The 26596-nt window shown below is 39.5% G+C and overlaps 1 protein-coding gene across 8 annotated transcripts in view; it reads left to right on the top strand.

Annotated features, from left to right (window-relative positions):
* Positions 1-6009: 6009 nt before the first annotated feature.
* The window catches only part of LOC101745413 (5-oxoprolinase), a 31935-nt gene continuing 11348 nt past the window's right edge, over positions 6010-26596 (top strand). The window contains exons 1-20 of one of the 8 annotated variants that reach the window (XM_062674293.1): positions 6024-6077; positions 7365-7446; positions 7555-7724; positions 7809-8000; positions 9055-9346; positions 9766-9967; positions 10798-10895; positions 11910-12017; positions 12487-12639; positions 15791-15930; positions 17126-17193; positions 18003-18136; positions 18549-18700; positions 20113-20258; positions 21369-21510; positions 22216-22348; positions 22793-22937; positions 24234-24381; positions 25414-25526; positions 26264-26439. In XM_062674293.1, coding sequence (XP_062530277.1) covers positions 7563-7724; positions 7809-8000; positions 9055-9346; positions 9766-9967; positions 10798-10895; positions 11910-12017; positions 12487-12639; positions 15791-15930; positions 17126-17193; positions 18003-18136; positions 18549-18700; positions 20113-20258; positions 21369-21510; positions 22216-22348; positions 22793-22937; positions 24234-24381; positions 25414-25526; positions 26264-26439 — 2704 coding nt within the window. In that variant the 5' untranslated portion in view covers positions 6024-6077; positions 7365-7446; positions 7555-7562. Of the gene's footprint in view, positions 6082-6211; positions 6482-6506; positions 6658-6879; positions 7037-7364; positions 7447-7554; positions 7725-7808; positions 8001-9054; positions 9347-9765; positions 9968-10797; positions 10896-11909; positions 12018-12486; positions 12640-15790; positions 15931-17125; positions 17194-18002; positions 18137-18548; positions 18701-20112; positions 20259-21368; positions 21511-22215; positions 22349-22792; positions 22938-24233; positions 24382-25413; positions 25527-26263; positions 26440-26596 lie in introns of those variants that run through there. The other 7 variants (XM_012695304.4, XM_062674294.1, XM_012695301.4 and 4 more) reach the window with 7 other exon arrangements.

The raw sequence follows: 26596 nt of genomic DNA on the forward strand, positions 1-26596 counted from the left end.
CTAATTTTCAATAAATCTTCTCCTGTTTAGACCAGTCTATTATTTGTACAACCTCCCCCCCCCCCTTTCTAAGCTTTCAGGGTTAATGTTTAACCTGTGGAGGAGGCAGGTTTTGGATTTCGTGCGAGTTATCTAGCGTTCGGGATCTGAGGGCTTGGAAACCCAAATGCTTTCGCTCAGTCTGGGAACACTACCAGGTAGGTTCCCTAGACACTGTTGAAGTGAGTCAGTACTTTGGGGAGAAGGTTGAGAGGAGGAATTCTCCATGCTAGTTGCATCCTCTACGGTCTGCTGAAGGTATCCAATCTTGGTCGGCGAATGGGTTTATATCCGGATGACCCCACTTTCGAAAAACTTTTGTGGTCACTTGTGGTAAAAAATGCCATTTCGCAGGTTGATTTCCTCGTGATAGCCTGTCGGCTATGATGTTGTATCTCCCCGAGAGATAAGCTGACAGTTATCTTGAACTTATCGCTTAGGTTTAAAAATCGAAAGGTCAACGTTAGCGAAATACTTTCAGATTCATTTTGATTGTCACTACCATTGCAAATAGCTCTTTTGTGGGTGAGCCGTTTCTGTTGTTGAGCTGACCATAGACAGGACGTTAATATTTTGTCTAATTGTAACCCCTACCCATGTCCGAAGCTTCCGTTGCCAGGAAATGGTTGGTTTTGGGTCTCGGCAATGTTTGACATGTGGCTCCGCGTCAGCACTGCATTTGTAACCCCTACACATGTCCGAAGCTTCCGTTGCCAGGAATTGGTTGGTTTTGTGTATCGGCAATGTCTAACATGTGGCTCCGCGTCAGCACTGCATTTAATTGTTAACACATGCAGGATGGCCTGTTTTTTACCCCTTTTCTTGAAACTTCGCAAGAAAATTTGCAAGTTAGCATAGATTGATGTAATTCCGTCAGAGTTTGAGCTAGGATGTTGTTGAGTGGCCACTTCATTTCTCGCAATTTTCCATCGAATCCCTAGACATGTCATCTCTTGAACCAGTGTACTAATTGATTTTTTGTAAGGCTGACTTGGCAGCCCAAATAATCCAAGAGCTTTACAGCTTATGTGGCCTGAAGACTCAACTTGGACTTCTTTTGATGGACCTGGTGGGATTTGCGTAGGTGGGATAACACTCAACATCCCTTTGCACGCAATGTTTCCGCGACCGAGCATGCTATGCAAGCAAAAAAGGTGTATTTGTCTTCATGGACCAAGAAAAAGTCGCGTAGGTAGGTTAACATTTGACTTCCCTATGTACGTAAGGTCTTCGCGACCGAGCATGCTATGGGAGCAAAAACGTTTATTTGTCTTGGTGAAACAAGATCATGTCGTGTAAGTAAGCTAGCACTTCGATTTTGCACGCAATGCCTCCGCGACCGAGCATGCTGTGGCAGCAAAAAGGTGTATTTGTCTTCAAGGACCAAGAGAAAGTCGCGTAGGTACGTTAACATTTGACTTCCCTATGTACGCAAGGTCTCCGCGACCGAGCATGCTATGGGAACAAAAACGTTTATTTGTCTTGGTGAAACAAGATTAAGTCGTGTAGGTAAGCTAGCACTCGACTTTGCACGCAATATCTCCGCGACCGAGCGACCGAGCACCCTATATAATGGAAATTGACATGCCAGCCCAGATAATCCAAAACCTTCACAGCTTCTGCAGCCTGAAGTTTCAACTTGGATTTGTTTTGGTCGACCAAAAGGAAGTCATCTAGGTAGACTAGCACTCGAGTTCCTTTTGCACGCAAGGTCTCTGCGACCCAGCATGTTATGGAAGCAAAAAAGGTTAATCCAAAAGCTTCACAGCTTCTGCAGCCTGAAGTTTCAACTTGGATTTGTCTTGGTCGACCAAAAAGGAAGTCGTCTAGTAGACACTAGCACTCGAGTTCCCTTTGCACGCAAGGTCTCTGCGACCCGCATGTTATAGAAGCAAAAAGGTGTGGCTCTGAAGCCAGACCGAAGGGTAGGCATGTCATTTCATACTAACTCATAAGAAGGTACCGATTCCTTCCTGGAGGTACTGATACTGGTACCTTGGTACTGATCCTCAAGAAGTATCGAAATTTTGCGACTGATACTAGAAAAATATTCCTGAGAAATGTTCAATTCTATCATCCAGTCCCCTGGGTGGAGAAAGTTTGGTACCTAGGTGTCCGAAAACAGAGGTGTTTTATCTTTACGACCTTGTTCAACTTTCGAAGATCGAAAATTGGACGCATTGATCCGTCGCTTTTCTTCCGCAGAAAAAGGTAGTTTTTTTTTTTTTTTTGGTTTTTTTTTTTTTTTTTACGGTATTTGGTAACCATACATGGTTTACAAATTATTACAATTTTGGTGGCACTCAGTGCCTCCCGTCGGTGTCTTCAATTGCCCCCCTCTGGATTGTGCCAGATGTTACGGACTATGATTGTTTATAATGTTTGGCTTACCTTTTGTACGAGATCGTGACAAATAGGATTGTAGCCCTCCGAGGGACTGAATAGATTTCAATTTACTATTATCAAACAAAAATTCCTCAATGAGTGGTGCGTTGGCAACAGGATACTTTGTTAGAGACCACGGAAATTAAACTTTGACGTCTTATTTCTATACATACGGCCCTTTTTTCCGTATACAATTTAAAACGCTTTTTGCGGGTAACTTGTACGACGGAGACGATTTGTCAAAGTTTTCAGTAATTATGTTACAAAGATTATTAGTTTAAATCTGTTGTGTTTTTGTCAAAATTTCCGTATTGACGAGATCAATTTGTTTACAACAATTTTCGTTACATTCAATTGTTACACACAGTTGATGCATTATTAGATTTATAACGTCACTGACCTGGTGGGATAACGAGCCGATTCGAAGATCGACCGTTACCTTTGAATCCCGTCGTTTCTTACGCAGAGACTCCTTTTGTTCTTTTTCGCTTGACGAGCTGTTCGAACGCGAGGCGTCTCCATCGCGTCTCGCCTGGACATCTTCCCTCTCGGAAATTATGGAGCTTGACTCAACATCACCTCCAACAGATGACGCGTGATTCATGGCGTCCGATGATAGGATTGGTAAATAATACTCGTAATGATTGCAAAATAACACTCATAGAAACACAAAATAAATATTTTTTGCAATTAATAAGAAGTCGAATAAATATTTGTGGACTTGCGACTTCACAGTACGAAAGTACACAACGCTATGAAGATCAAAGATGGCGGCGCTCCCTTTATACTTGCTGGCAGCACCTAGCGGCTAAAGATGGAACTAAATTGACTGTCTATGGTTGGACATAGACAAGGAATCTAAGCTAAGTACACACTGCTTCTTCATAATACAATGCTGTATGTTTTCCAAAGGCACATCAATGCTGATTTTACCGAAGATGTATAAACCGTATTTATTTAATTCAAAGTTGATTTAACGGGTAATTACTAATTAGAAATAACTTCAGGCTTTATTTTAAAAACATTGTTTTTTTTTTTTGTATTTGATTTTATTATTACTTTTTGTTATTTAAGTGTGCTGATTTTAATCATAATAATAAAAGAGTATTGTCCTTACCTACGTGTTTATAAGCCAATATACCTATAAGTACTCTTTTCCATCACCAAATACCTACCACACTGTTTTTAACTCGAAATTCGTCTCGTCTCGACTCATTCGTAATTTAAACCGAACTGTCAAAATAAACTCTCGCTCGATTAATAATGTAAACGACCTATAACTCGCCAACTCGGCTTGACATGCGGATGACTCGACAGACGAGTACGAATTTGACTATAAAGCTTTCGCAAATTCATCGCACGATTTGATGACTCCGAACGTGACAATTCGAAATAATTCGAGCTGCGATTTGAATCAAGAGTAATTTTAATTCGACCGATTCGAATTGAAAAAATACAATTCGTGTCATCGCTATTCTAATTCAGTACCGGTAAAATGGGGCGATTAGGGACAAATTCCAACTTTATGACCAATTTTAAGGTAGTTGTTGATGTATATAATGCTATATCAGGATCAAAATGATTGAGTCTTGGGGGCATCTTTGTTGTCCAATTTAAAACTATGCAACTAGCATTCCAGTTTAAGCAAAAAAAGCAAAAATAAGTGTAATCCCTATTTACCCGGAAATTGCGGTTAATTGGGACGAAATGAGAAATTTGCTAGGGTTGAGAAATTTGCTACTTGGTTTTAATTTATTTATTTATTTAGTTGCACCAACAAAGTGATCATCAATAAAAGACATTGAAAAACTGACACTCTGAACAAATATTAAATATTTTATTATGTATTACTTAGACATTTTTGTCCACCTTGAGATTTCATTGTTCTTATTACATGTCTGTGCAAAATCGACTTACTTATATTAAATTGCTTAGCTATTTCAACTAAAGACTTATTCCCAATTCGGCAATTGCCCAATTGCTGTTTTTAATATTAAGGGATAATATCTCTTATAAGGCTTTGCACTCTTTGATACGTACACGCGAGGCATATCTAAAAATACAAAACAATACGTAACTGATAATATAAATATTTACCAAACAATAAAATAACACATTGATAATTTTGAATAAAAGTTCTAGACAAAAACGTCATGAATAAACCAGATTTTTACCAATAAATTTAAAAAATGTTGTTATAACTACATAGAAAACCCTAGAAACCTGTACCTATTTATACTTAGGTCGTTTTCATTTCACGTATTCTCATCCCAATTGACCCCTTTTTCGTTGTTATTTGTACCTAAGACGTCCCCAATATCCCCAAAAACAACAGATTTTTACATGTGTTTTTATTTTATCAAATACATAAAAACCAATAACAACTGAGACTTACCTTTAATATATATGATGGTTCAAACACTAAATAACGTTTATAAATCACAGTCGTCTTCTATTATTATCAAATAAATAAAAGAGAGCAAAGTTTCTAGCACTAAAATAATGACCACCACAGAAAGTTAATTTGAAACGCGATTTTTTATAAGTTAGCAGCTAATATCATGCATATTCAGAGTTGTTTTGTAAACTTTCAACATTCTACTATTAAACTACAAAAAATGGAAGATTTTGCAACGAATATAAAACTAATATTGAGTGTCGAAAGATTTTCCCGGTTTTTTCCCGATTCGCCTCTCAATCCCTAATCGCCCCATTTTACGGTAGTAGTAGTTTTATTTTTTCAACTGGAATGGCCTAAGTGTCATATCATACAGCCAATCTTGTTTATATAATATATATTTTGAACAATGATAATATGAAGTGAAATGAAATGAAGTTGATTAGTATGAAATATGGCATGAAATGTCGCTTCAACTGACAGAATGCTTTTTCTATTTTATATATATCACAAATTAAAAAACGCCTTTCTTTTTTTCTAGGGGATTTTATGACCTGGTAACCAAAATCTTTAGGTCAAGTCTTATTTTAATAAATCCTATAAATGAAGTGAAATGAAACGAAGTTAATTAATATCAAACACGGCATGAAATGAGATGAGATGAGATGATATGGCATGAAATATGATCTCAGTAAAATGGTGCTCATTTACTGATATTTTTTCGGTGGACTTTTTGGAGGACCCCGAGAAGTTTTGTCCAGTGGCTTTGTTTCATTTTTTCACATTTGTACACTTTCACAGTTGATGGGAACGCGAGGAGTGAAGTTGTGTGATTTGTTTTATTTTGTCTACCTATTTAGTGTTTCTTCAGGCTTAAATGCATTATAATGGTGGTTTATTAGCTGTCTAATATCTGTGAAAGTGCACAAATGTGGGAAAATGAAACAAAGCCGCTGGACTTAACTTCTCGGGATCCTCCAAAAAGTCAATTAAAAATCAAATCTGAGTAAATGACCATTATTTTACTGAGTTTATATTTTATCCCATCTCATTTAATTTAATTTCATCCTAGTTGATTAATGTCTCAAATCAATTATCTTCATTTCATTTCACTCCATATTAGTATTTTTCATAAAAATAAGAATATAAATTATAATAAGAGATGACCTAAAGGTCTTAGTTACCAGTCACTTAAAAAAATTTAGTAGAGGCAGATAAAGTTCTATGAGAAGTTATTCATATTAATTGGAGTTAAGTAGGTATTACTTATCAGTATTTAAAGTATACCTTATCAGTAACTTTAGAAATGGGAGTCAATAAATAGGTACAATTGAGAATTTGATCTCATGCATAGACAATACACTTAATGCTTTAAGAATCTGATGTCTCCAGTTTTGCGCATTGAGGTGTCTATGGTACGGAGGCCACTTAACATCACCCGACAAGTCTATTAATTGCTTCATCAATGGAAAACTTCTATGCATAAGATTACGTATTACTTGAAAACCCTATAATCATTGCTGCTTTTTTGTAAATAAATATCTACTTTTTAAAAGACATAAACATCATGGAATATTTGAGAAAAACACGGATCTTAGAATCTTGTTAAGCCTGGAATCTACAAGTGTAATCACTGTGTTATCATCTTCACAATCTGAGGTTATCTTCCTAATTTTGTATGAATTTTTCAAACATTCAAGATTTTTGTCTAATCAAGTTGCTTAGTGTTTTGTAAAAACATGTTCTTCAGAGTCTATTAAATTGCCAATGGTTTAAAACAGCTGTACTGGTACATCAATGGGCTAACACGAACATTATAACAATATTTAAGATAGGTAATATTTACAAAAGCCCAAGGAAAAATACTTGATAAATACACCACATTTTTTAGTGAGAGGCATGATATTATGAGCTTTACCACAAAACCATAAGGAGCATTGTTGCTTCAAACAATCAAAAATTTGAACTTGTCAAGCAATTACAGTCGATAAGTACTTGCAATTAAGTTTATTTTTATATAGTTTTGTTATAAGATGGCAGATCATAGGTATTAACGTTTATTGACTCTTATTTAGTAAAATGATAAATTCATTGAATGTTCAGTTAGATCTTTGATAATGTCTGTTCGTAACTAAAGTAGTTTATCTTGTAACTATACACAATAGTATCTCTGTATCTGTTGACGAAGTTTCAAGAAATTAGAAAGATTTGAAGGTAATAATTAGAGTTGTAATATTATTTTGTATTAAGATGTATTAAAATTTTGAGAATTTAAGGTGTACTCTGATAAATCATTAATCTCCTTGCTTCAGATAGTCTTTCCATTATTTTTCATTACATCTTGTCAATCGAAGGCCCAGTTTTATCCAAGGAGAGTTTCTAACTTTTACTTTTGCAAGGTCGGCCCTGATCTATTGTCGACAATGTTTAAATTAAGACTTGCATAACAATATATTCATATAAAATTATTAATTATATTAAACAATTATATTTAACAACTATACTATATGAAACAACTTTAATTTTAAATACTTTGTTATAGCCAACAATACATGAAGCATTTTTTCTGATTAAGTCTGATAATATAACTCTAATGAAGTTGTAACGAAAAATATTTTAATAAGGTCAGATATGTTTTAATACCTTACTGGTATATATTAAATGTATGCAAGTAGTATATGTACATAATGTATAATAAAGAATATGTATATATATATAAAACTTCTTTATAGCATAAACAATGGGCAAAAGATTCCAGTTTGCAATAGACCGAGGAGGTACTTTTACGGATGTGTATGCACGATGCCCTAATGGAAAGGTGCGTGTCATGAAGCTGTTGTCTGTTGATCCTCAGAACTATTCCGATGCTCCCAGGGAAGCAATAAGAAGGATATTACAAGAAGTAAGAAAAGATTTATTATCGGTCATTCACTTGTTCCATAGTCATTATTTAGTCATAGACAATCTTTTTTTTTTTGTTTTGTAGGAAACTGGCAATGCATTAGACAAATATGGCAAAGTCAACTCTGCCCTAATAGAATCTATTCGCATGGGTACCACAGTCGCCACAAATGCTTTGCTGGAAAGGAAAGGAGCTGCAATGGCTCTGGTCATTAACAAGGGCTTCAAAGATTTACTTTACATCGGAAACCAGGCGAGACCGAATATATTTCAACTGGTAATTGTGATACTCATTCTATGGTGCAGCCACGACCCTGAGCCCAGTAACAAGGGGCGCTACCTTGTTACTGGGCTCAGGGTCGTGGGTTCGGTTACCGTATCGGGAAAATATTCCGTTGATAGTTTGTGTGTTGTTTGTCTGGGTGTTTAATATCCATATATGTATCAATTTATTCATATAAAATTATGTATATCAGGCTTCAGTTCCTATAATACAGAGAAACCCAGTTTGGGGCCGGATGATTGTTATTGTTATTATTATGACCTTTCAAGGCTTTCTTAGTTCAGGATAGCGGAGTGATTAGTTCCTTCTTGACGGGTTGATGAATAACTACTAAAACTAAGTTTGGAGTCTACATTGATGATAATATTATCTTCTATCTTCTTCTTCAATCTTCTTCTATATAATATATAAAAATGAATTACTGTTCGTTAGTCTCGCTAAAACTCGTGAACAGCTGGACCGATTTGGCTAATTTTGGTCTTGAATTATATGTGGAAGTCCAGAGAAGGTTTAGAAGGTAGATAAATATGAAAATGCTCGGAATTATTATAAATTAAAATAACAATTTTGTTTTTCCTTTGATGTGTCCCTCGTCGGACAGATTCCGTTTGTTTGTTTTAAGTTTATTTTATACAAAAGTTTAGGTCTTTTATTTATCGATTGAGGCACTACGAAGTCTGCCGGGTCAACTAGTCATGTAATAATTATACTAAACAGTTTTTGAAGAAAGCTAACACTTGCCTTAGGATCGTTGCTAATGCAATCAAGGATGTCGACGAGACGGCATAGCTCTACCGCCATCTTGCCTATTTCTGCCGCAGTGGAATCATGTGCTATGCTTCGTAGGTTCAGATTGTTGATAGGACCTTTTGTTTAAGGCTGCGTGATGGAATGTTACGTTAATCAATTAGCATCAGGTCGGTCGAATCATATAGGGTACTCCCATTTGATTAGCCGAGCTTAAGAGATAAGCACTTAGGTCAAACGATCGAAATGGTTTTATGACTGTAAAAAAGATAAGTTGATCAACCATTGAAATTCTATCCAGAACATCAAACGTCCAGAGGTCTTGTATAAAGAGGTGGTAGAGGTAGATTGTAGAGTGATACCAGCGCTAGAAGACCGATGTCAGTTGGACAAGGCTGGGAAAAATTGGAAGGAAGTTTATGGAACCACCGGTGAAAAGATGCTAGTTATCAAAGACATAGACGAAGATGCAGTCAGATTAGACTTGCAGGCGTTGAAAGAAAAGGGGATAGAGAGTATTGCTGTAGTCTTAGCGCATAGTTACACATACCACGACCACGAGATAAGAGTGGGGAAGATAGCCGAAAGCTTAGGTGAGTAGTCATCGTTTGATTATTCCAAATTACATGACATGGCAAAATTGTGATTACTGGTACCACCACTCTACCTATTTCCGCTATAAAGCAGCAATGCGTTTCGGTTTGAAACCGTGGTAACAATACCGAGACCTTAGAACTCATATCTCAAGGTGGGTGGTGGCATTTACGTTGTAGATGTCTATGGGCTCCAGTAACCACTTCACACCAGGTGGGCTGTGAGCTCGTTCAACCATATAAGCAATAAATAAAAAACTTCTACTAAAAATCTTATTAATTTGGGGGAATCTTGTATCTGTATCTCCATAGTAAAGTGATTGTGATAAAAGCTACCATTGTGTGGTATGTTTAAATTTTATAAAAGGTCGAATTTTTTTTTTACCGTTCTTTTTATTCTATTGAATTCTGCTACTAAGGTTTCACTCAAGTATCATTGTCGCATGCTGTAACGTCCATGGTGCGCATGGTGCCGCGAGGGTTCACGGCTTCAGCTGACGCGTACCTGACTCCTCACATCCGGGAGTACGTGAGGAGTTTCTCGGACGGCTTCACCGATTCTCTGAAGGACGCCAACGTGCTGTTTATGCAATCTGACGGTGGTTTGACTCCTATGAATTTGTGAGTTTAGTTTTGTTAAATTTCAAACTTTATTTGTTAATTATTGTTTTTTCTTTTTTTTTTTCGTACCTAAGCTGATAGCCTTGAGAGGTTATATCAGCATCGCCTTAACTAGTAGGTGAGCTCACGGGGCTCAAGCCTGACGATGTTGCTAACACGAACGCTAGCAAGAGCCGTGCTTCGCAGGATTTACCACCGGATCGGAATCGCGACCCACTGAGAAGATCCGGCGAGAAACTCAGTGGGCTTAATTATTAGAGAGATTTAGCTGTTAAAATTATAAATATATAAAATGAGCGATTGTTTGTTCGTAATTGTTTACATATACTCGATCTGATGGATTTGAAGACTACAGTTCTTGGCGTTTTAGTTCATTTCAGGCGTAGTACCATTAATGTGTGACAGAGGGCGTACCCGTAGTTTACAAATAGTTTTTTTTCATGCACAACAGTCATAGTAGTTAGTCGTTGGTTTTGACTGATTTGTACCAAAAGAATTACATTGTCTATTCCTAGTTCCATTTTCTACCACCCTATTTAAAACAAACTAGTTGGTAATTGATACTTATTGAGTAAGAATGTCATGTTAACAAACAAACCAATCTGAAGATTGGTTACACAGGTGCTACACCGGGCAATACATTTTTTTTATTGGTCAATATCCCCATATTCGGAAGTAGGTTCATCGAAGGAATTGACCGGAATGTCCAACATATGCACTGAGGCTTAGACTGACGTCACCCAGAGGCGGCTTAAACTAAGCCAATATCACCGGGAAGGTCACGTATAGTCGCGCAAATAATACTGTAATGAGTTTTTCATACTCTGTAGATTCAACGGCTCGCGCGCCATCCTCTCTGGACCAGCTGGAGGCGTGATTGGTTACGCTATGACCTCGTACCAGAAAGAAACCGGCCTGCCGGTCATAGGTGGGTATGGGAAAACATCTTTGACCATCGCCGCGGCTTACCCTCATTGAGTTTCCAAAGATGCATTAGAAAGAGTCCTATTCGGCGATCGCTTGGCTGTGGGTTGCAAATGTTCATGGCAGCAGCCATTCTCACTCGTTCAATAACCTGCTGCCGATGGGGTTGTGGCGGGTGGCTGTCACAAAACACAAGATATTTGACATGGGATTGACAAACATGGGATTTAGTACATTTCAATTGAAACACAACCACGGCACCACCCTTGAAGGAGGACTTTGACATAAATAACGGTAAACCTCGGCAAGATAGTATCCATAGACACTATTTGAAATGTTGAAACTGCTTAACCACTGCAATATAAATACCAGTGTTGCAGACACTAGAGTCAATTGTCGCTGTGATGGGTAAGCATCATACAACACACAAGATATTTGACAGATGCCTGAATCTCGCTTACGACATTTTCAAGTTAAGCTTGCATATATACAAGTTCCGAATACCAACATTTGGACCGTCGGTCTACCGAGCAATGTCGTCCGCTCGGTGGAATATCTTCTTTTTGTCGTATACCTCCACAGTATAAACTGGGTGTTAGGAGACCGCTTCCGAAAACGCAAAAATTTTGTACCTACAAAGTTGTAAAAGAAAAGCCGCGCCTGGGCGTTCGTTGATCCGAGCATCAGCTGTTTTTGATTTTGTGTTTCATTGCTGGTTTCTTTTTTGAGTAAAGTAATGTATGTTTTATGAAACTGTCGATTCATTTAGCTGTACTAACATGATGGAGCGTAAATAATGGTAATAAAACGTTTTAAAAATATGCCTTTTTTAAATCAATTTTTTTTATTTTCCGTCCCATAATCAAATATGTCATTAGTCCTATCGTCTGTCTGTCTGTATAAGTAATATTACTGTCATGCCAATCCGGATTGCGTGGTGCGCGACCTGCCTCGCCCTCTGCAGATCACAAGACGAAACGCCTAACCACAGTGCGTCGTCTGCTTAATTTCCTTGAAGGTTTCGATATGGGCGGCACCTCGACGGACGTGTCGCGGTACGCGGGCTCCCTGGAGCACGTCCACGAGGCCACCACGGCCGGCGTCACGATACAAGCGCCACAGCTAGGTAAGGCCTCACTTATCTCACCCCGTGGATGACGTATGGCGATTTAGGGATTCACCAGAGAATTCGTCCAAAGGGAAAGGTCCACCAGGACCAAAGGGTTCTTCGAGTATCATACCAGCGAACTTTGAGCGCCCAATTGTTGGTTGGTAAGCCACCACCAATCAGCCCATTCCTTTATTTTGTACCGCTTTAAAGAGTAGGGCAACTGTTACATCATAAAATTAGGACCTAGACCTCATCTCTCACGGTGGCGTTCATGTAGTGTTGTCTATGGACTCCGGCGACCACTTTACACCGTGTGCACCGTGAGTCTTTTCATTCACGTAATAAAATAAGAAAAAGATATAATTAAGCGACAATTTCCCGATTAAATATAACACACAACTATACGTTAATGTCAAATCATCCAAAAACGGGTGTTAAAATGCATTGTTTTGTTTTTGGTTTAGACTGGTGTGTTGTGTTTCAGATATAAACACAGTGGCAGCGGGCGGCGGGTCCATGCTGTTCTTCCGGTCGGGCCTGTTCGTGGCGGGGCCGGAGTCCGCGGGCGCCGAGCCGGGCCCCGCTTGCTATCGGAAGGGCGGTCCGCTCGCCGTCACTGACGCTAATCTGTTGCTAGGTACTTGTGGCACTTTTAGTTTTTTACACACAGAATACTTTACCTTCTTGTATCTATTAGCCAGCAATGTATTTTTGGCCAATGTTTGATGAGATAATATTTAAGTTGTCTTCTTGATTATAGACAGGTTTTGATTATGACAATGCTCACGATTGACTTCCACGGTGAAGGAATAACATCGTGTAATAAAAATCAAACCAGCAAAATTATAATTTACGGAATTGCTGGTGGTAGGACCTCTTGTGAGTCCGCGCGAGTAATGCGTTTCCCTTTGAAGGGCGGGGCAGTCGTTGTAACTATATTTGAGACCTTAGAACTTATATCTCAAGGTGGGTGGCGCATTTACGTTGTAGATGTCTATGGGCTCCGGTAACCACTTAACACCAGGTGGACTGTGAGCTCGTCCACAAACACAAGCAATAAAAAAAAATTAAACAACTGTTTTGGTTTGTGTAGATTGGAACGTAATTTGCTCGTTGTGTTGGCACCACTGGATGCCGTTGACGTATTTGACTTTTCAAAGTCGCTGACAGATTCTGCGTTTGATTTAGTTGTCAGTTTGATATTTAATTATATCTACCCTCAATGGAAATCTCAAAGTTGTATCTATACCGCAATACAATCGATGTTATCAGGTGTTTTCTTTTAGTTTTTTTTTTGTGTTCTCGTCAATATTCCTTTCCAAGTTTTTGTTATGTGATACACAGTTTATATTCGTTGGTTTTCACTGTGGTATGTAATAAAACAACTCAAGAGGGCATGGAAAGAACTTCATGAAAATACAAGTTGGATAAATAACGTAACACATCACAAGACAAAAAACATAAATCGGAAAGAACTGACATACTCCATAGTCGTCGTGGCCTAAAGGATAAGACGTCCGGTGCATTCGTATGTAGCGATGCACCGGTGTTCGAATCCCGCAGGCGGGTACCAATTTTTCTAATGAAATACGTACTTAACAAATGTTTACGATTGACTTCCACGGTGAAGGAATAACATCGTGCAATAAAAATCAAACCCGCAAAATTATAATTTGCGTAATGACTGGTGGTAGGACCACTTGTGAGTCCGCACGGGTAGGTACCACCGCCCTGCTTGTTTCTGCCGTGAAGCAGTAATGCGTTTCGGTTTGAAGGGTGGGACAGCCGTTGTGACTATACTGAGACCTTAGAACTATATCTCAAGGTGTGTGGCGCATTTACGTTGTAGATGTCTATGGGCTCCAGTAACCACTTAACACCAGGTGGGCTGTGAGCTCGTCCACACATCTAAGCAATAAAAAAAAAAAAAAAAAAAAAAAAAACTGCGACCAATTTTTATCGAGAGCTAGACGATGACCAATCAATAATACCTACTTTAAGCAAAGAAGAAGAAGAAAATTCAGAAGAACAGGTGCCTAGCATACTAATAGATGAAGTCGCTAAAGAAAACTGAAGCACCGGGGGAAGACAATATTTCTTGAATGAACTTCTTGTCGGAATGTACCATGCTGTCTCCAATACACTAACCGACCTATTTAACTATATTCTAACAACGGAACATATACCTCACCAATGGACTACATCAACGATTATCTTAATTCATATGAAAGGCAGAACTGATGATATTTTGAACTATAGACCCATTTCACTAATGTCTAATATTTATAAAATGTTCTCCATTATAGTACTAGAACGATCAACAAAGACTGGACGAAAATCAGCCAAAAGAACAGGCAGGGTTCAGAAGTGGCTTCTCTACTTTCGACCATATACATACAAATAAAACAAATAATCCAAAAATGTAATGAATATAACATCAACTATTATTTAGCGTTTATAGATTATAACATCAGAAAATATGGGAAGCTCTTGCTTTACAAGGAATCCATAATAAGTAGATTCGTCTATTGAAAATATAGGATGGAAAAGGTACTTACTGGGTATTAAAAGGTGTCATGAAGAAAACATTTAATAGATGCATTCTTCCAAGTATCACATATGGATGCCAAACATGGGGATTGACAAATAAGAAAATAAATCTTTAGAAATTTGTCAACACCGAATGGAAAGAAGTATGTTAAATATGAAATTAAAAGATAAAATACGGTTAACAAAAATAAGAAAACAAAAAAAAAAACCATAGATATACGGAATAAAACAATTGAAATGGAAATGGACCGGACATTTAATACGTAACAGAAGGGTGTCCAAGATGTGAAAAGCGAAATAGAGGCAGACAACAAAGCAGATGGGAATATGACATCAAAAAAGTGGCAGGAACCTGGATGGTGAAAAAAGCAGGATAGAGCACAATGAGCAAACTGATGTACTAGTTCAAGCCTATAGAATGGAAATGGGCTGGACATGTTGCACGCCTTCAGGACCAGAGATGGACAAAAAAAGTAACAATATCGACGGGCCCACTAGGAAAAAGAAAGAAGGGAAGATCATATACTAGATAGGAAGACGATATAAAGAAAGTAGCAACTACAAACTGGGTTAAAATTGCGCAATCTAGAGAAGATTGGCTATCCAAGTGCAAGTAGCAAGTAGGAAGTAGCAAGTGGGAAATAATACCTAATATTATTCAACAAACATATTATTTATCAGTTAATTAATAGCATAGATCACATTGCATTTATTTTTGTTTTTTATATCACTTGTACGAAATAAAAGGCTTTTTAATTTTATTCATTTATTTATATCGCGTTAGTGACTTAGTTATTAAAATAAATAAAAATGTAACTAAATTAGATTATTAATAAAGGCTATCTTAAATCTATAATCGTAACATTCGTCATGGAGTTAATGTCGGTACCAGCAACTATGTTGTACATTGCCTTTTCAGTATACTCCGAGATAACACTATACAGTCTTGAATTGAACTTTTCAACAATGTTACAATGGTAGTTTATCCCGTCTATTTGTCACCTGACTTTACGTATATCTTCAGATAGGGTTTGAAAGTAGGATTCCATAGCTGTAGCTAGCAGTAAGTGGTGGTAGGGCGCTGTACTGTAAATCTGAGACTTAGTACTCATATCTTAAGGTAGATGACGGTGGTTACTTCGTTTTGGCTTCTGTAACCACTACACATCAGATGGCCCTTGAGCCCGTTGAAAAAAAAAACATTTGAAATTACCCTAAAAAGTTTCTCATTCCACCAGGTCGTCTGCTGCCTGAATACTTCCCGAAGATCTTCGGTCCCGATGAGAACGAGCCCTTGGACCGAGCCGCGACAGTGACGGCCTTCGAGAAAATGACAGAAGAAATTAATGCGTTCTTGAAACAAGATGGCGGTAACGAGGTGAATAGTATTTTTTTTTTCTTAGGCTTTACTCATAATATATCGTCTTTTCGCATTAAAAGTGTACAATTTCCAAATATATTCGAAATTGAGTTAATATGCGTAAATATTTGGTATCACCAGTATTTTTCTCATAAATACTGTTAAAAGAGCCTATATAGTTTAGTTTTAGTTTTTTTTTAATTTACCTATGTTTTGACTACTATTAACAAAGTTAATGCATAATTTTATCTTACTTTAAAAGACAGATAAGGTATGTGATAAAAAAAAAATTGCAAAGATGATTAATATTAAAAATATCACATGTTAAACCTTTAAAACACTCTCCTGTAAAATTAGTAAGTTTTGAGATTATCTATATATTAATTACTAGCGACCCGCCCTCGCTTCACTTCGGAAACATTAAAACAAACATGAAACAAAAAAAAAAAAAAAAAAAAAAAAAAAAAAAAAAAAAAAAAAAAAAAAAAAAAAAAAAAAAAAAAAAAAAAAAAAAAAAAAAAAAAAAAAGACGATATGACGGTGCATCGTCACTGCTTAGGATTAGTTAAAGTCAACTGTTTTCTTAAAAATATTAAATAATTGCTTAAGACGGTATTGAAGAGAATTCATCACTAAGTTATCGCCACTGTTACACACGCCACATATAAATACTTTTTTTTTAAATAAAGTTATAGTACAAATACAAATGGAAATTAACCTTATAATTTATTTTGTAAGCTTTTGAAAGAGCTGAATTCTGTACTAGGTTCAAAGGCCTGTCTTACTGATATCCAGGCTCCCTCCTTCTTAAGATAGATTAGGTTAGGTTAAGTCGTGAACAGATGCTGCGGACTAGTGTTGAGAGATCATTAGGTGTTATCATTTAAGAAGGTCATAAGAAAATACGAGTGACTATTGTCGCGCAAAACACAAAGCAGCGTCGTCATCATTTGTCACCAGTCTTGTTATCGGATGCTCATGTCATCATTTGTAAAAACAATGTGGCGTTAGTCGCTGACGTCATCAGTCTCTTCGTCAAACCTTCGAGACCGTCCTAGATCCTCCGAGAACCTACTAAATCCTCAGAGACCCTCCCAACCTCTGAGAACCCACTAAACCTTCCGAGAACTGCACGAGAAGTTCTGGCAAGTGACTGACCGGATCGCTATTATTACGTATTGATAAAGACATTGAAAACGTTTTTTTTAAACAGATGACAACAGAAGAAGTAGCAATGGGTTTTATCAATGTTGCCAACGAAGCCATGTGTCGTCCTATTAGGTGAGATTTTTTCAGTAAACGATTAATTCAATTTTCAAAGTCAATATTCGTTGAGCGCAATGCAAACCAAAGTCAGTATTTGTTGAGCGCAATGAAAAGCAAAGTCAGTATTCGTTGAGTGTAATGTAAAGCAAAGTCAGTATACGTTGAGTGTAATGTAAAGCAAAGTCAGTATACGTTGAGCGTAATGTAAAGCAAAGTCAGTATTCCTTGAGCGTAATGTAAAGCAAAGTCAGTATACGTTGAGCGGAATGTAAAGCAAAGTCAGTATTTGTTGAGCGCAATGAAAAGCAAAGTCAGTATTCGTTGAGTGTAATGTAAAGCAAAGTCAGTATACGTTGAGTGTAATGTAAAGCAAAGTCAGTATACGTTGAGCGTAATGTAAAGCAAAGTCAGTATTCCTTGAGCGTAATGTAAAGCAAAGTCAGTATACGTTGAGCGGAATGTAAAGCAAAGCCAGTATACGTTGAGCGCAATATAAAGCAAAGTCAGTGTTCGTTGAGCGCAATGTACAGCTGTGGCGGGTAGCCATCATACAACGCAAGATAATTGACAGATGCCTGAATCTCGCTTACGATATTTACAAGATAAGCTTGCATATATACAAGTTCCGAACAACAACATTCGGACCGAGCAAATATCACCCGCTGGGTGAAAGATCTTCCCTCCGTCGTTTAAGTATCCCAAACTGCTGCGCGTGTATCACGTCGGGGTCACCAGGGCTACCCGCCACACAGCAAAGTCGGTATTCGTTGGAGCCGCGCTGGCGTGCACAATGTCGCTAACGGGGTGGGGGTGGGTGCGCGCAGGGCGCTGACGACGGCGCGCGGGCATGACGCGGCGCAGCACGCGCTGGCGTGCTTCGGCGGCGCGGGCGGCCAGCACGCCTGCTCCGTGGCGCGGCGTCTGGGCATCTCCACTGTGCTCATACATAAATACGCAGGTATGAACAAACGTATTCCCCTTCAACTTTAATTCTTTTTAAACTGACTCGTGTCCTTATCTATGTTTGCCTATAAGACAGAAACAAACAATTTTCTTCTTATTTTTATGAATAATAAATAATGTATTACCGAAACGAACTTTTCCGCGTCTTTTTTAATGACGCCTACCCGCATAAAAAAGTAGTAAAAAGGTTAAATGAACAAAACTATAATACCTTAAAATGGTCGTGTCTTTATATATTATTGTGGTGGGTAGCCATCATACACCACAAGATATTTGACAGATGCCTGAATCTCGCTTACGACATTTTCTACGACAGGTATGTCTTTGTTCGTACATCGCAAGTTGATACGCACGGGGCGTTTCAGACCTCGTTCTACACTGGCGGCGGTACATGTTTCTATGCTCAGGTATCCTGTCGGCATACGGTATGGCCCTGGCCCACATAGTGCACGAGGCGCAGGAGCCCAGCGCGTGCGTCTACAGCCCAGAGAACTACCAGCAGCTCGACCGCAAGCTGGATGTGCTATCTGCTGTTTGTAAGGATAAGCTGTTGGCTCAGGTGCGTTTATTCGTGTATAACAGCCTTTCCCAAAGTGGGCGATAACGCCCCCTTGTGGGCGCTGTAGGCCTAAAGGAGCTGTAGGCGGTAAGAGAGACCCAGAAAAAAAGAGGGCGTTGTGTAGAGACTTGGGAGGTGATTTGTAATTTCATCTAGGAGGACTCTTAGACACCGACTGAGCTCTAGCTACAGTGGTTTTTAAGTAGGTGAAAAAATGGGGGCGCTAAAAAAGAATTTATTTTCAAAGTGGGCAGTAGACAAAATAAGTAGACAAAATAAATAGGAAATAAAATGTTTGTTTATTTGTTAGTCTGAGGAATGTTATCATTGGCATAAGAGAGTAGTCGGAAAAAGTCGCTCAGTCCCCTTTTTACGAATTCATTAATATCATTATTCTCCTGCCCTTCTCCCAGTGACCTCATGAAGTCATTGTGGCCTAAGACGTCCGGTGCATTCGTATGTAGCGATGCACCGGTGTTCGAATCCCGCAGGCGGGCACCAATTTTTCTAGGCAGGCAAGCAGGGTAGGCAGCGGCTTGGCTCTGCCCCTGGCATTGCTAAAGTCCATGGGCGACGGTAACCACTCACCATCAGGTGGGCCGTATGCCCGTCTGTCTACAAAGGCAATAAAAAAAAAAAATGAAATACGTACTCAACAAATGTTCACGATTGACTTCCACGGTGAAAGAATAACATGGTGTAATAAAAATCAAACCCGCAAAATTATAATTTGCGTTATCACTGGCGGTAGGACCTCTTGGGAGTCCGCACGGGTAGGTACCACCACTCCGCCTATTTCCGCCGTGAAGCAGCAATGCGTTTCGGTTCGAAGGGTGGGGTAGCCGTTGTAACTGTACTGAGATCTTAGAACTTATATCTAGAGGTGGGTGGCGCATTTACGTTGTAGATGTCTATGGGCTCCAGTAACCACACCAGGATGGGCTGTGAGTCCATCCATTTAAGCAATAAAAAAAAAACTCGTGTCGGCGCAACATGTTTTCTTCTTCAATACTCCTCTATCATCTAGCATTTCTTCGCTCACTCCCCTCTTACACATATCGTCTTTCACGCAATCCATTTTTTTTCTTAGGTATACCTCTTCCTCTTCCTTCCTACCCTCCTTTTTACAAATCTATATCTATACTTCTATACTAATATTATAAAGAGGAAAGATTTGTTTGTTTGTTTGTTTCGAATAGGCTCCGAAACTACTGGACCGATTTGAAAAATTCATTTTCCATTAGAAGCCGACATTGTCCCTGATGAACATAGGCTACTTTTTTTTATTTATTTTTTTTGGTTACATGTGTGTTATGTTTCCGAAGCGAAGCGAGGGCGGGTCGCTAGTTCATTATAAAATTATAATATAATTTAATCAAGTTCAAATTAAAAAATAGTTTATTTCGTTCCAGGGTATTCCAGCGTCCCGGATAGTTTTAGAGCCGTACTTACATCTCCGGTACGCGGGGACGGACTGCGCGCTCATGGTGTCCCCCCTGCCCGGGGGCTCCGCCACGGCTTGCAGCCACGGGGACTTCTATACGGCCTTCGTGAACAGGTGAGCTTGAGCTTTGATATGATTCTGATGATTATTACTTATAGTTCAATCTACGCTGGAAGACAGTTCATAGAATAATAGGTAAGTTTATAAAAAAGATAGTAGTGATGTAAATTATTATGTAACTTAGAAAAGTAAATTATAATACAATATTCAAACGGTACAAGGACCTTTTTGGACTTTGTGTTAGTGCTTGAGTTCGATACTCCGCATGTTCTGACCAGACACTATTACTAATAAAGACCTCTTGACTAAATGTGACCAAACGCCCATCGCGCAAGACTGCCCATCGGAAATGACGTTGGATAGAATACTATGGCGCAGCGGAGTCAACGCAGCATCAATAGCGTTTGAGTGGCAACCGCGCGGCAGGAGAAGACCTGGTCGCTCTGTACATACTACGCACCGTTGAGAGCGAGATGAGGACTGTGGATGTGACCTGAAGTGATATCAAGAAGCCAGCGCAAGACAGGGTCAAGTGTAGAAAACTTGTGAGGGCCCTATGTACCAGCGCGGTACCTTAGGACTACAACAACTCTTTAGTCGTTTGCACTCTTAGCAGAGTGGTCGTGGTCATGATTTTGGGTAGTGGTGTGCTTCACCAGACGTCGCCATTCCTTGCGTACTGCGGTCATTCTTGTGTGTTCGTTGACGGGACCGTTTAGGGCTGCCCTTATTTGGTCGGTCCATCTTAACGGTGATCTGCCGCGCGGTCTTGTACCATCTATCATGCCTTGCACCAAAAGGCGCTCAACTGAGCATGTACTCTTGACTTTTTTGATATATTTGACAGACTTGATACTTTTCGGCAATGATGTATTGTATATTAACTTGAGCCGTTTGTTAGATTGTTTGGCGGGAACGCGAGGGGTGAAGTTGTGTGTGTGTGTGGGTGTGTGTTTTTTTTGTCTATTTCGTGTTTCTTCAGGTTTGAATGCGCAAGAATGGTGGTTTATTAATTGTTTGGTATCTGTGAAAGTGCACAGATGTGGGAAAATAAAACAAAGCCGCTGGATGTAATTTCTCGGGATCGGTGTCGGGCATAGTAAGCTAAGCGGGGCGGGGTATCGTTCTCCTACAATATTATTATTATTATTAAAATGACTGCAGATACAAAAACGAGTTCGGTTTCACGTTGTCCGAGCGAGACGTGCTCGTGGACGACGTCCGCGTGCGCGGCGTGGGACTCAGCGCCGCGCACGAGCACGAGGGGGTGCCCAGCGGGGAAGGCGCGCCGCCCCCCGCCGAGAAGGTAAGCGCGATGGCTGCCGGGCTCCCTACTTGCAGTTCAGTACTATCACCCTGCCTGTTAACATTGTCCTTACGAGTAACGCCATCTGTCGTTAAAGAGCAGAAACCGAAACCAAAAGCTTTCTTGGCAAAGTTCGTAATCATTTCAATTTTATACAGTAGTGCCATCTAGTCTTTAGATACGAAACTTATACTAGAAACACTGATTAAATTATTATTCTAATAATAATATTGTGTGGTGGATTGTAGGTGTATCTACTAGCCACTGTAGATAGCATCTTCTGCACATATCAATATAGTTTGTGGTACAGACAGAAAGCTCGTCAAAACTGACACGTAATATTTTTATAATGTTCTATATTAGATTTTAAATTTAATATTAGATTGAATTAAAAAAATAATTTTCGTCTCTAGCAATTTCAGGAAAAGTTTCCACTCGGTAATCCCTTTACCCCGAGCAGTTCTGACCTTGGACGAGAGTACCGGGGATTCGTTTAGTGGGTAAATACTATCCTTGAAGTCCGTTCCCAACATTTGCGCATCGTCCAGTCCCACGTACTCGTAAGAGGTACGGCCCTTGACCCAGAAAAATAAGGGAAGGATTCCGGTGCAGCACCATTGACGTACGATAGATGGCGTACCAATACTTTTAACAAGCACATACTTAATATTCCTAGCGCTAGTCACAATGGAGATCTGTTTTCAGACGGTGAAGGTGTACTTCGAAGGCGGCTACCAGGATACTAAAATATATTTATTGGAGAAGCTATTGGCGGAGCAAGTGGTCCCGGGACCAGCTATTATAATGGATAGCTTGTCGACAATACTTGTCGAGCCTGGTAAGTTCATTGAAACGTTTAGAATATTGTTTTTTTTTATATCTCATGTAGCTACTAGCCACAAATAAACCAATCAACGCCAGCGCAGAATACCAAACTAATAAGGTAACATAAATAACATAAACTGACAAGGTATATATATATATATAACATACATATTATATTATATATATTTACTTAATAAAGTCGTCGTGGTCTAAATGCTAAGACGTCCGGTGCATTCGTGTCGAGCGACAGGGCCCCGAAACTAGCGACATCTTGTTGCGGATGCCCCTTAACTTACACAAGTAAACTTGTGTCGTATCTTTTCAAACTTTGGGAAGGTATATAATATATTGTTTTACACATTGGCTTTCGATTGGGAACCTTTAGGATCCCTTCGTTAGGCATGGACGATGGTCATTTGAAATAGACTAAAACCCACGAATTAATTTAATTTGACAGATTGTCGAGCAGAAATAACAAAGTACGGAGACGTCAAAATCACTATTGGGTCTGGGCAAGCGAAGAAAGTGACCACCGCCTTGGACTCCATACAGCTCAGCATATTCTCGCATCGTTTCATGTCTATAGCTGAACAGATGGGCAGGTGAGAGTAGTGAGAAATGATATTACCGAAACATTGACGCTAGAAAGGGTCTATGCTAAATTAGCGAGGGATTTTAACTTTTTCTTAAATTATATATCTCAAAGAGGTCTTAATGTATTGTGGACAGTGAAAAAAGTTTTTATTTTGAACACGCTTCTTATTGGCTCACCTGAATGGAAGTATCCAACGTAATTAATTCTTTTAAGACTTTAGAAGTTGAAATTATTGCAAACGTATCAAGGACCGTTGACAATACAATAATTTGATTAAACGTACTCAAAATTATTGTTTTGCCAACGGTTCGTTTGGTGGATTGCGTGGATAGCACTTTAATTCTTAGTTTGGACTAGCCGTTGAAACTTATCTACGGTAAAAGTAAGAAAGAAGTATACCCGTCTATGTGGTTCTGATGCTGGAGATATACGACAAAGGGAAGATCTTCCACCTAACGCATGATATTGCTCGGTAGAATGTTTCGGTCCGAATGTTGTTGTTCGGAACTTGAAAATGTCGTAAGCGTGATTCAAGCATCTGTCAAATATCTTGTGTGTTGTATGACGGCTACTCGTCACAGAGACAATCGATTCTAGTGCCTGCAACACTGGTATTTATATTGCAATTGCAGTTTCACCATTTCAATTAGCCAATGGACACGATCTGGTCGAGGATTACCGTTATTTGTGTCAAAGTAGATCCTCCCTCTCAAGGGTGGTGCGGTGCCCATGTTTAAGTCGAAATATACTAAATCCCATGTTACTCTCTACCCAAGCATTCTATCCTTGTCTGGATCGGTCCTGAGGAATCAGAGAATCCTAATCAGTACTTCAATCTTAAGTCAAGTCGTTGCTTTTTTCTAAATCAATAACTAAACTTCTAGAAGTATTCTGATGATTCTTAATTTAAGTTTTCACGTAATTAAATAAGTCGGCTATCGCACAGCAGGCGATCAGCAAATAGCAGGGCCCATAAACATGGATATTGAAGGTCGAAGTTTCCATTGAATTGACATTTAAAAAAAAAGCCTTGATAGGTTATTTTAGCTTCTCCTTGACGTGTATCTGAGTTCACTGGGCTCAAACCGGATGTATTGCTAACACTGGCCCTAGCAAGAGCAGTGCTTCGCAGAATCTACCACCGGATCGGAAACGCGACCCACTGAGAAGATCCGGCGAGAAACTCAGTGGGCTGTGTCTATGGGAACGCACGGACTGACCTACCACTAGTACTTAAACGTATGAAATTCTGTTGTTGGTTCTTCATTGTGGAAGTCGTACCAAAACCCCATGTTACTTCTAGAGTACTACAAAGAACATCTATATCGGTGAACATCAAAGAGCGATTGGACTTCTCGTGCGCGCTGTTCGGTCCCACCGGTGGGCTGGTCTCGAACGCTCCTCACATCCCCGTACATTTGGGCGCTATGCAGGAGGCGGTTCAGTATCAGGTAGGACCTGATTCGGTAATGCGTGGGTAGGTCGTGTGACGTAAGCACTCTCGTCAATACTTATAACCCTTATTCCAATGTGTTAAGACTTTTATTCTGTGTTTAAAATTGTATGTGTGGCCAGAAACCGTATATCAGATTTAGTAGTGGTAGGACGCTTTGTTATTTCGGACGGGTCAGTACCTCGTAGTGTGAAACAGTCTTGCGTTTCCGTTTGAAAGGTGTTTTTTTATTTTTATTGCCTAGGTGTGTGGACGAGCTCACAGCCCACCTGGTGTTAAGTGGTTACTGGAACCCATAGACATCTACAATGTAAATGCGCCACACACCAAAACAACCGATGACAACCGATATACTCGTATTACGCAATTGAGACTTGGAGCTCATGTCTCAACGTGGCTGGTTGTCCACGTCGTCATGTCTATGAGCTCCGATACCCACAAATCTAGGGTCGTGAGCTCTGCCGTCTAAGCAAAACATAAACTAGGATTTTAGAGCCTTACAGAATGTGTAACATTGCTGGCTTATTGTGTTAATGGCGCAGTGATTGAAAAATGAAAACGCCACGAAGGAATAGAGTTCACGGAGTCATTTCATAGGAAGACCTGGGTCTTACAGCAATTATTCCATAGACTTAGTAGATAATAATATGATCCGTGAAGATTGTAACTTTCAATAATGGAAGGGGGGGATATGACGGAATGTTATATGGTATGATTCTGTGATGTGATTTAATACAGTACTGGTGTTGCGTTGTGGAGAATGAGAGTGGACTGTATTTATTAGTTTTGATATCTTTATTAGTTCATAAGTGACAAATTAAAGATATATGAATATATGAAATATGAAATCGATGTGTCGCCCTTGGCGGCTGGAAATGAAAAGGGAAAAGTGTCATAGCGGACGTCGCTCGTTGACACTTTTGACGTTCCGGATTCAAAGAACTGGTAACCGGTAGGGTTGTCCCAGGGCTCTGTCGTGTGAGGAAATAAAAGGGACTCTTTAGAGGAACTAGTCTCAAATACTTCACAGATGAAAGTACGCGGCGATACCCTGCGGCCCGGCGACGTGCTGTTGGCCAACCATCCCAAAGCCGGAGGTTCGCATCTGCCCGACCTCACAGTCATAACGCCGGTCTTCCACGGGTGAGCCGCCTAAAACACAATGTTCTCAATCGCTGTGCTTAAACATGCGTTATTTTATTTATTTATTACGTTGCACCAACAAAGTGATCATCAATAGAAAACATTGACAAAACGACAAAAATTCATGGCAGATGTCACCTCAATTATAGGTGCAATCGAGAGTGCATTAACAACAAAAATAAAAAATTATATAACTAAGCTTTGATTACATTTGATTGATTGCTTAAGATTAATTTATATTTAATTGGGAAATTATCCGCGACAGATTTTTCCTGTAAGATGTGGGACAATTAGAAAAAACATCTTTCATCTCACTTAAAATTAGTTCAGCGCAATCGGACATGGTTTACACAGGAAGTTTTTTAAAGGCTATCGTTTACCAAAATTGAACCACACCCTTCATTCCTTACTAAGATAGGTGTTTTTTGCAAATTTTCATTACGATACGTTTACTGGTGATAGGACGTCTTGCGAGTCCGCGCGGGTGGGTACCACCACCCTGCCTATTTCTGCCGTGAAGCAGTAATGCGTTTCGGTTTGAAGGGTGGGACAGCCGTTGTACTGTTAAAACTGAGACTTCAGAACTCATGTCTCAAGGTGGGTGGCGCCATTTACGTTGAAGATGTCTATGGGCTTCAGTAACCATCTCACACCAGGTGGGCTGTGAGCTCGTCCACCCATCTAAGCAATAAAAAAAATGTATAGATAAAATGTGTGTGTACCTACAACCGTCCCAGGAGCGACCCTCGTCCGATATTCTTCGTGGCGTCCCGCGGGCACCACGCCGACATCGGCGGCCTCACGCCGGGCTCCATGCCGCCGCACTCTGTCAGCCTCACGCAGGAGGGCGCCGCCTTCAAGTCCTTCCTGCTCGTCGACAAGGGCGCTTTCAACGAGAAACTGCTTGTCGAAGGTCACTCATCATTCCCTAGTTGTAGATAAGCGGACGGCTGATTATCGGAGACCATGGAATTCTGTTGACAAATAATAATAATAATAAACAATAACAGAAAAAAATCACAAATATATAGACCTGAAAGAAGAAGTTCGTAGAATATGGAACCAGGAAA

Source organism: Bombyx mori, chromosome 20, assembly GCF_030269925.1.
Source record: "Bombyx mori chromosome 20, ASM3026992v2".
NCBI lineage: Eukaryota > Metazoa > Arthropoda > Insecta > Lepidoptera > Bombycidae > Bombyx > Bombyx mori.